The sequence below is a fragment of the Mustela nivalis genome, assembly GCF_964662115.1.
Source record: "Mustela nivalis genome assembly, chromosome: 4".
Taxonomy (NCBI): Eukaryota; Metazoa; Chordata; class Mammalia; order Carnivora; family Mustelidae; genus Mustela; species Mustela nivalis.
The window spans coordinates 6,448,009-6,459,133 of NC_139023.1; the positions used below are offsets into that span (position 1 = coordinate 6,448,009).

The following is an 11,125-nucleotide window of genomic DNA, read 5'->3' on the forward strand; positions in this document are numbered from 1 at the left end:
TATATACAACGAACTTGAATCTTTCTAAACTAGATCCTCCTCTTTAATGAGTTTTGATTTTCTTCTCACCAAGGTATAGAACCTATTAGTAATATCTACAGCTATCTATGGCACATTTTTATTTTTTACATTTTCTGGATCTTTTGGGGCTTATTTCATTTTGTCTCTCTGACTTGGTTTTTGGCTTAGGCATTATTATATCCATATATGGACTAGAAATGAAGACTCAGATTGCTTACCCAACTTGCCAGAGTCATGTAGCTTTGTGAACAGGGGAGTCAGATTAGAACTCTGGTCTTGCTGGTTCCTGAGCTCAGGTGCGTGACCACGTCTGTGTACCTGGACTGAGCTCCCTGGGGAAGAGCACAATTCTAGGCATGGGGCACAGAGGGGCCGCTCCCCTAAGATATGTAAGCTCTGCTGTAGTTTTTCTACGACCAAAAAACCTATTTCCTTCAGCAATGATTGTAAAGAGAGAGATTAGGGAGAAAAAGCTGGACTTGGCTCCTTCCTGCGTTCAAATGGGAAGAAGAGGTTTTCTTCCTTCCTTCCTTTCTTCCTTTCTTTTTTAAGATTTTATTTATTTGAGAGACAGAGCACACAAACAAGCGGAGGCTGGCAGGGGAGGGAGAGAGAACTGAAGGCAGACGCCCCCCTGCTGGGGGGGTTGATCTCCACACCCCCAGATCATGACCTGAGCCCCAACTAGGAGCCGAACGCTTAATCAGCTGAGCTGCCAGGCACCCCAGGAAGAAGAGGTTTTCAGATATTTCACAGAAGCTCCGAAAAGTATGAAACATACTAGAAAATTAAAGATGCATTTAACTACTCTCTACTGTGGTAAATTGGCTATTGAAAAACTTCACACATAAGAGGAGAAAAAAATACAACAGTTGCTGTTTCACTACAACATTTCAGTGTCATTGCGGCATCTTTGCTTTACTCAACAAAATAAGTCGGTTCTCCAGAAAATGTCTCAGAGATGAGGCACTCAGAGTAACTCAAGCACAAATCCCCATACAGAGGAGCTCGTGTCTTTAATGTTTTATTCCGTTCTGGGGATAAGGACTGTGTTGATTTAACTTGAAGGGTGGCCACGGAACCAAGGCCATCATTCCGCAAACCACCCCCCGTGTCATCTGCTGTTTCTGCGAAGGGCCCCCTACTTTCCAGAGCGCCTCTGCTTAAATCCTACCATTATCTCCGGTTCTTCTTTCTCTTCTGTCTCGTTTCTCTCGTCACCAGATCTTATCACTTTCAACTCCGAAGCAGTTCTCAACTCCATTTTCTTCTTTGTACATCTTCTCGAACTGCCTGCTTCCCTTCCCCGAGACGGCGCTAACAAAGTCAGCGACTCTAACCAAAAACAACACAGATGTATCTCTCTCCCATTTCCATCAGCGCCACCGGGCGAAGCCCCGATGTTGGCAGGGCCTGACCCCCTCCCGAGGCTCGTAGGGTTAATCCGTTTCCTCACCTTTCTCCGGCTCCGGCCCGGCTGGAGGCGTCTCCCTTCATCTCCGCGCACAGCACAGCGCGGCATCTCGGCCTCCCTCCGGCGGCCGCGCCCGCCCCGTGGTCTTCTCTCTTCCGAATGAAACCTCCCCGGCCTCCCGCCTTAGGATATGGTGGGGATCACCTCCCCGACAACCCAGGGTAAGCTTCCCACCCAAAGACCCTTGATTTCCTGGCATCTGCCCAGTCTCCGGGACACTCGCAGGTTCGTGGTACTCAGAAGCGGATAGACGTGGCCACCACGACTGAGCCTGCCACTCTGCGTTCGGTCTTGTTCCCTTATTAGGCCATTGTGGTGGCCTTGACAGTGTTCAGTGTGGATGTTTTTAAACATCTCTTCCACGTCTCTTGCGCGTTTGTCCCTTCTGTGTATCAGCTTCAAATGGATCTGCTTAAAGCACACCTCAGACTCTGTCCGTTCCCAGCCCCCAAACCTTCAAAGTCCCCCCCGCTGCCCTACTGCAGCGGCAACCGTCCTGAGAGTGACACCTCCCCACAGTATAGCCATGGCCTTCCTTTCCAGGAACAAAGTTACTGGTCTCGGGCCCCCTTTGTGGTCACCAATATTGAAGATTCCTGAGAACTTTTGTTTGTACAGGTCATTTCTATTGCTATTCCGAGTATTGGAAAATAAGTTTTCATATTAAGCATTAAAACAGTTTGATATACATTTAGAAATAACTAAGTATATTACATGTTAACATAATGGCATTTTAGGTTAAAAACTAATTTCTTCAAACAAAAAATTGTTGAGAAGGCATTGTTTTACAGTTTAATGTTTGGCTTAATAGAAGGCAGCTGGAGGGGCGCCTGGGTGGCTCGGTGGGTGAAGCCTCTGCCTTCGGCTCAGGTCATGATCCCAGGGTCCTGGGACTGAGCCCCGCATCGGGCTCTCTGCTCAGCAGGGAGCCTGCTTCCCTCTCTCTCTCTGCCTGCCTCTCTGCCTACTTGGGATCTCTGTCTGTCAAATAAATAAAATAAAATATTAAGAAAAAAAAAGACAGCCGGACGCTCATATCTGCCCCTGCATTTAATCTATTGTGAAATCAGAGATCATGGAGCCTCTGGGAAACTCCACTGTATACTTACAAGAGACTGAAAATTAAAAATCAGGCCATATCTTGGTGGTGTTACAGTGAAAACGGTGTTGACATCACAAACGTCCTTCAAGGGAACTACTGCCATCGTATTCTTACACCGTTCCCCAAACCACAGAGAAGAGGGTGGTTTATTCCAACTTGTGGATTTAAGTAAGTCTGATAGTTCTGTGAAGTGATACTACTATTGCCAAGAGAGTTTCCTTTTTTTGTCTTTTTTTTTTTAAATTTTTAAAATAAGTTACTAAGATTGTGTCTCTTAGAATTGCTGAGAGAAATACTGGGTTTGATAGCTAATACTACAAAAAGTGAATCTTATAACCAACATTATTACATTTCTCTTCTGCAAAATGTTCATGGGTACCGAATGCCTGAAGATGATGCAGCTTGGGATCTCCCTCTTCGGGCGTTGTAGGATTTCTGGAAGTTAGGATCAAAACTGGCATCTTTAGTTTATATTTGTAAGCTCTCACTCTCGTGCGTTAGCGTCCTCCTGTCCGTGAATCTCAGCCCTGTGTTTGTGGAGTGGAGTGTTTGCATGACAGTCCTTGTGCTTGCAGAGAGCCTGTCACATTGCACACGGGAGACTTGGAGGACCCATCCAGCTGCTTCACGTTCCCGTCCACAGGTGAGTAGGCAGGGAACGCACGGAAGCTGGGCTGGCCCCCCCTCCCCCGCCCCAGTCTGCATCATCCTCGATGGAATCGTCCCTTCAACAGACCAGGCGGCTTCTCTCCTAAGGCCTTTACACCACTGTTCCTTGCGCGTTGCCGATTCCTCAGCTACACTAAAGCCGCCGCCCAGATGTCACTACCCAGTGAGACTACTCTTAACCACCCTCTGTAAAAACTGCAGCTCTGCCAGACTCCCACTCACCCTTTTTCTTTTTTTAATCACACTTAGTATTTTTTAATGTGTAACTTACTGATTTATGTTGTTCACAAAGATGACAGACAAAGCTGCCCGAGGGCAAATGCCTGCAATTGTTTGGTTTCCTGATACATCCCAGGAATATAGCAGGTGCTCAGTAAATACTTACTGAACGGATGAAAAGAAAGAATGGAGACAGATGGTTCTTTTCATAATTTCCAAAGAGTATAATCCTGTCTGTAAAATAGGGAGGGCAAGGAAGAAGTTGAAAGAAAACAGAATTTGTTGAAAAGCAAAATGGCATAACAGAGGAGAAATGGAAGAGAAAAATAAAACCATTCCAGGGAAAACCCTAGGAAAAGGAAGTAGGATAGGCATGACTGCAATCACGCAGACTCGATGGGCCTCTAGAGACAATTACAAAAAAAGATGAAAATAATTACAGACAGTATATTAGATTTGGAAGGTATAATTAGTCTTCCTATAGAAGAGAATAAAACGAATGAGAAAGAATGAAACTGAAAATGATAGTAATTCACCAAAAGTTTAGCTATATATCTGGCCAGTAGTACTGTAAATACAGAAAATTGAGGTATGAAGTGAAAGAGATCGGAGAAAGATAAGTTTCTGCACTTTCTTGTTATTGTTTATTTTTTTATAGAAGATTGTAAATCTATATCTAAAATCAAAACATTGGTTTTTTTAAAGATTTTGTTTATTTATTTGACAGGCAGAGATCACAAGCAGGCAGAGAGGCAGGCAGAAAGAGAGAGAGGAGGAAGCAGGCTCCCTGCCGAGCAGAGAGCCCGATGCGGGGGCTCGATCCCACGACCCACTGAGCCACCCAGGCGCCCCAAAACATAATTTTAAATAAATGAAAATTATTTATTTTTAAATGAACCACAATTTATGAGAACTCTCTTACAAACTACTATTTTGAAGAATAATAGTCTTTATTTGAAGTTAATGCTTCACTTGCATGTTTCCACTGTTGTTTTAATAATTACCCAGGAGAACGCAGCATATCCTTGCCTTGTTAGACGAAGATCAATGAGTGCTTTTACTTTTTTGATTGTGCTGTGAGTACTTCAGAGCATGTTGATTCCATTTTCTGTCTTTTCAAATTGTATACAATTGTTGTCACATATATATTTTAATTATACCGGTGACTACCACAGTGGATAATTTGCACCATTTTTACAGTTAATATCCATTTAGACAAACCCACATACTCACACTTTACTTTCTATCTGGTATCATTTTATTCTTGTGCCTTAAATTTTTCCTTTAATGGAAGTCTGCTGGTGATACCTTCTCTCAGTTTCCATTTCTCGGAACTTGTCTTTATTTCATTTTCACCTTTGAAGAGTATTTTTGTTGAGTATAGAATGTCAGGTGGACATTTTTCCTTCACTTTGAAAATATTCTATTGTTTTCTGGCTTCCGCTGTTTCTTCTAAGGAGGCTGTTCTAAGTTTAGTTGTTGCTCATTTAAATGTAATCTGTCCTTTTTGCCCTTTTGGCAGCTTTAGGATTGCTTTTGTCTTTGGTTTGTTTTTTGAGGATTTTTTTTTTAAGCAGTTTTTATTGATATGTCCAGGTGTGGTTTTCTTTAGGTAAGAAGAGCCTGTTTGGGGTTTGGAATAATGCTGTTGAAATCTGTGGTTGTCTTGGGCCTCCATTATCCAGACCTCGTGGGTCTACATCTATTACTTGTATCTATGATCTGTATTTTTTTTCTCTTGGTTTTCTGCCATGTCATTTTGTCCCCTTCTGTGCCTGGCTATTTTTATTGTATGATAGACATATTTGAAAAATTATACAGATAGTCTGAGGCCTAGAATGAGGTTACCTTCTTCCAGATAGCATCCGTGCTAGACAACCAAGAACTCCATACTCCCAGATCCATTTAATCCAGTCAGGAATTAAGGTCATTTAAAGCTGGGCCTCGGGATCCCCAAGGGCAAGTCTTACTCCTTTGCTGTTCGAACCCGAAGCCTTGGGTATTTATCAGGACCTCTCCTCACCACAATCACTTGGGAACATTTTCTCATGAAAGTTTGACTTTTTAAGAGGTGCTAATATACTATTTTTAATTAATTCTCTCCTTTTGCTTTTGTTCTTGCCAAATTTTAGCAAGTCCGTCTGTGAAAAATTCAGCTTCTCGATCATTCCATTCGTCTCCTAAGAAGTCCCCGGTTCACTCACTGCTGACTAGTTCGGTTGAAGACTCAGTGGGTTCCACACCCCAGTACAGATCCACGAAACCTGTGCATTCGTCTGACTCTGTTAAAGGTAAGAGCGATCTGGTGCCACTGAGGAGACTGACTTCCTACCCTGGTGAGTTCAAAGTTAGTTTCCACAATCAGAATTAGTAGGATTTCGCATGGTGTCCTTACGATGCCGTGTACCTGAAGTGGGTCTCATTTAAATGAAATAGCTCTTGTGCGTGTGCACACACACGTGCACGACGCTCACGCCCTCTCCTTAATAAATAATATTCTACGTGGATATTTTCTCTTTCTTTCTCTGACATGAGTAATGAAATTTCCCTTCCTATTTTACTATAAGATTTGGAGTCTTTTTTTTTTTTTTATGCTCTGACTTTTCTTACATTCTCTAAAACCATGGCTCTCTCCCGTCTCCGCCTTTGTAAGCGCAAGTATCTCTCATACAGACTTGTCAAAAATGTCCTCATTTTCAAAATTTCAAGTTCATTTGTTGTTTGCTAAGACAGATGAGAAAAATGGTTTGATTTAGGTTAAAGTGCATGACTAATAAGTGGATGCTAGGTATTGCAGTACATGTTGGACTGAACTTGGGATGTTTTTCTCGTGCACGACGGCCACGCAGACACCGCGGTGCTCTCCGGCTTCGCTCCTCTTGGCACGGGACCAACTGGGCAAGTCGTTGCATCACTGATCAGTCAGTTCTTAGTCTTGAGAAATCTTCTGCCTCACACTTTCTAGATTCCCCCCAAAATAGGAACACCAAAACCTAATCACAGATTTTAATACATTTTCTTTTTCACTGTCTTTTTTCTGCATTTTGTTCCTCCTTCCTCTCTTATATTTATCCTTTAGTATTTTTAAAAAGCAGCAAATTCTTTCACTACTAGAGCAGTGACTTGGCAGGAGTATAACAACGCATCTGGTCACCTTATCATTAATTCATGATTACATACTAGCATGGCATTTTTTTCTATTTTCAGATACTCGTCAAACATCATGTATTATTCATGTGAAAACTCTCCGAGTAACTGTTTTTCATCCTTTTGAACTAAACTAATTCTTAGGTGATTGCCTTCAATACCACCATCTATATGGAAAAGGTATTTTGTTGGTAGGAAAATGAGCCACCAGAAAAATATTCTCAAGATTATGCAGCAATCAGGGACTAAGATCAAATTAAAACTTCAAGATTGCCAATCAGTCTTTTTTGAGACTGGCAAAACTTAGTACACTTCTTAGGGTTCAGCCGACATGCTTCTAGCCCGCTTCACCTGCCGCCACCACATTGATTCCAGGGTCACTGTGGCCACGTCAGCGTCTGCACCGTCTCTCCCGCTTATAACACTGTCCTCATTCCGGGCACAGCCGCTAACATGGGCACTTGGTCTCACGCACATTCAAAATCATTGCCATGGTCAGTATTAAATCTTTCTCTTCCAAATCCTACATAAACGGAACTACTCAGGTTTGGAATGAAAATCTGTAATTCATAATGCAGAAGGTATCATTAAATTTAAAGTATTCTTCTCATTCTTCTTATTTAATGTTATGTAATTAAATCCTAATAAATCAGATTAGTTTGAAACAGTCATATTAGCTAGTATTGCTATATTTAAACACTTTTTTTATGTCTTAAAGTTTCCAATATTTTAAAGGAAAGCTTGTTTAACCTGTAATTGGAAGATTTCTAAAATACCGAATAAACTTTTAATATCACATCTAAGCAATTTTCTAATAGCTTCACAGTCTCAGCCAATAGAAACAACAGGAAAAACGTGCAGGAAGCTTCAGAACAGACTGGAAAGCTTGCAGACTCTTGTAGAAGATTTACAGATGAAGAACCAAGGTACTGTGCACATTTCAGACAGAGCTTCCTGGCTCGAAAGAATCCTCGCCTTCCTTTTCTGTTAAACCTCCTACCTAGAAAGCAGCCGAAGAGGATACTGAATAAGCAATTCGGAAACCCTAGCCAAAATGTGAAGGTCTTAGCCACGACCAACCCCGGCATTCATTGTGCAGCCCCGGGCAGGTCACCTAAGCCTCGCTCTACTCTGTCGTCTAATAGGGGTGCGAACGCTGCTGACCAAGCCCTCAGCAGGACAAGTTTTGAGCAGTTTTCACATGAGATTTGCCCACACACTGTCCTCCTTGTCCCTGTGAGGTGTGTATGAAAGCACTGGTGTGTACACCAATGTCCCTGTGAGGTGTGTAGCCAGGATAACATTGCAGTTGATAGCCAGAAGGCAAAAGAACCTCATTGCACCTTCCCCAGGATTTAAATTAGGGTAGGTGAGAAGAAACTGTGCCACCACGTGAATCGCTAGACAAAAGGAGAAACTACTTTTAAACGTGCTAAAGCTATGTGAATGAGAAACTTTCGTACTCTGCCGGTGGGAGGCAACTTCGGGGGCACAAGTTCTAAGTGGACGTTCCTATGCAGGTGGGAGCTTATGAATATGTTCCGGGATTTGGGAGCACTATCACGTTTTATGTTTTCCTGGTATAAATTCATGAATCCAGGAGCCTTTTTCAGAGAGAAATAATTTTGGAGTATACTTGTTATTCTGAGCCCATTGTTCCGTCTCTAGGGAGTATAAGTTGCTGGATGAAGGATAATAAATATTTTTCTAAGGACAATTCCTTCTCAAGTAAATTGAACCTTATTAAAAGTAACAGTTGTGCTTCATGTTTATTGAGCACTTACTATGTGCCAGGCCCTGTACTCCGTGCCTGACTTCAGCTTTCTTGACGTGAGTCTCCCAACAGTGCTGGGAGGTGGGTACTGCTATCAGGTCCTTTTAAAGGAGGAAGCTGAAGATCACATCACAATCGGTCAGTAAGTTCTAAGTCACACACTGAGGAGTAGAGTGAGGCTTGGTCAGCAATTGCTGATTCCAAAGCCCACATTTTTTTAATATGCTAAGACTATACCAAATTGTTAGTAGGGAAAACTCCAAATCCCTTCTAATAATCCCAGATCCCTGTGTATGTACACCAAGAAAAGCATTTGATTTTAAGCTTATTGTGTTTTTTTAAAGGATGCATTATCTTATTGGCCCCATTTTATTCACATTTTTACTTCACTTCTGAGTATATATCTGAGTATATACTCAGTATAAGAATGTAATGATCCAAATGGGAGACATACTGTATCTTTTAAAAACTAAAAAGACCTTTTTATTTGATGCATTGTCTGGATGGAAAGTCTCTTGGAAATCATGAAACAGATATTTTGGAGAGAATTTTGGTAGCCTTTATCAAAATTTAAATTGTACATATGCTTTGACCCAGAAATTCCACTTTTAGCAATTAATTCAAGAAAAAAAATGTACAGACACACAAAAGCCTGTTTACAAATAGCCTTGTTTGTAAATGAAAATAAGCAATTTTTAAATTTAAATTGAAGTAGCCACCATATGGTACATCATTAGTTTCAGAGGTGGTGGTCAACAATTCATCAGTTGTGTAGCACACCCAGTGCTCATCACATCTCGCGCCCTCCTTAACGCCCGTCACCCAGTTAACCCAGCCCTACCCACCTCCCCAGCAGCTCTCAGCTTGTTTCCTGGAGTTAAGAGTCTCTCATGGTTTGTCTCCCTCTCTGACGATTTCCCATCCAGTTTTCCCTCCCTCCCCTTATGGTCCTCCACACTGAGAGAGCAACTTCTCTACTGAAGTGTGGCTCACAATGTTATCTCCGTTTCGGCGCACAACACAGCGGTCAGCTTCTCTGGGCTGTGCTCGCCGCAAGCGTAGCTACCATCTGTCACCCACCACGCAACGCCATTACGAAACCATTCACTCTGTTCCCTGCGCTGTACCTGCCATCCCCATGACTGATTCACTCTGTAGTCAGAAGCACGAGAAATCAACTTCTTAAAATCTTATTTACTAACATGTTGGTACATTTGTATAATGGAATACTGTGCAGTCATAACAAAACATGAGTTGAACTGGAAAAATGTTGACTTTTTTCTATAAGAACGACTTATACCACATATTTCCATTTGTGCAAAGCCAAGTGTGTGCACATGTGTGCTTGTACACGAATATACTCACCAAACAGTTTTCCGTGATGACCTCTGAGGGGGTTCAGTCAGCAAACTGGGGTAGCAGAGCCCAATACTGGCCCTCACCCTCGTCTCTCGTGGTACCCTTCTGAGGGGTTCAGCTTACTTCCAGTTAGTTGTACTGCTGCTGTAATAATTATGCTCACTTAAAACAACTGAAAGAGTAAAGATTTACCCTTCTTAGCTTTTTAACATCAGTCTTTTCAAAAATATGCTACTTTGAAATGTTTAAGAACTTCCTGAGCTCAGAATGTATTTATTCCATAGTAGCAAGCTGACCTTTTAAGAAGCACATTATAGAATTTAAACCAGACCGGAGTAGATGTTGCTAATCTAACTTTGTTTTGTCAACATTTTCAGCCATGTCTTCAATGATCAGAAATCAAGAAAAGAGGATACAGAAAGTGAAAGACCAGGAAAAAATGTTACTAAAATGATACATTGTTTGCCTCTTGTTTACAGAGGAATGAGGCCCAATTAATTGTGGTGTTGCTTATAATTAGTGCCCTGTGTACTTTTTTCTTTTTATGTGAAAATTTAATAAAAGATACCCTGTCCTGTAAACTCTATTTTGAAATAAACTATTCTTGAATGCTCCCATAGTTAAACTTTAGACCGTTCTGGCCAGACGTGAAAGAGATGCGCACCTTGTAAGGTATGAACCGGAGCTCGGACCGGTGTGCCGGAGTAATTATGTTTTCATTATCTTCACGGGTTCATAAGCAATACTTACTGTTTTCGGCTTTAAAAAAACAAACAAACCAGAAAAACCTGCACATGCAAGTAAAATATGCGGTATAAGGGCCAGAACAAAAGGACAGACTCCAGCGCACTGGCGGGGTTCCTCTCGTGACCCTGAACTCACTGTTCCGTCTTTAGTGATGAATGTCATCGGATAACAGAACCTTGGGGCCCCTACAAAACTTGTGGAAGGGTTTCTTTTTCGCATATTAGTAACCACAAACAAAGAAAGGGGGAAAACATGTTCTTTAGCCAGTGGGTATCTTCTAGTTAGAAACTGGCCTGGATTCGGTTTTCTCAGATTGGGGGATCTGTGCAAGTGTCTTCTAACCCCACTCGCCCGTTCTCTGTGGACACCAGCCAGCCGGCCTAGGAGTCGGCTCGATCCTAGCACCGGCGACCCGCGGTCAGTGCCAGATTCTCCGGGCTCCAGGGTTCAGCCCCCCCAAGACTGTCCCCCCACTTGAGATGCAGGCGGGTGGCTGGACCACCCGGGCTTCCAACCCACCTGCTCCGAATCGGGGTTCCCCGCACCCACGCCTCCGTTTCTCTGATTTGCTAGAACAGATCACAGCACTCAGCAAAGTGTTTTACTGAGTGTT

At 42.4% G+C, this 11,125-nt stretch overlaps 1 protein-coding gene across 21 annotated transcripts in view; it reads left to right on the forward strand.

Moving 5' to 3' along the window:
* The window catches only part of CCDC158 (coiled-coil domain containing 158), a 100,404-nt gene extending 90,030 nt beyond the window's left edge, over positions 1-10,374 (forward strand). For 20 of the 21 annotated variants that reach the window (XM_082726979.1, XM_082726962.1, XM_082726974.1 and 17 more), the window contains 4 exons: positions 3,173-3,240; positions 5,618-5,776; positions 7,459-7,558; positions 10,143-10,374. In XM_082726979.1, the coding sequence (XP_082583105.1) occupies positions 3,173-3,240; positions 5,618-5,776; positions 7,459-7,558; positions 10,143-10,263 (448 nt within the window). In that variant the 3' untranslated portion in view covers positions 10,264-10,374. Of the gene's footprint in view, positions 1-3,172; positions 3,241-5,617; positions 5,777-7,450; positions 7,559-10,142 lie in introns of all 21 variants that reach the window. The other variant, XM_082726972.1, reaches the window with a different exon arrangement.
* Positions 10,375-11,125: the final 751 nt, after the last annotated feature.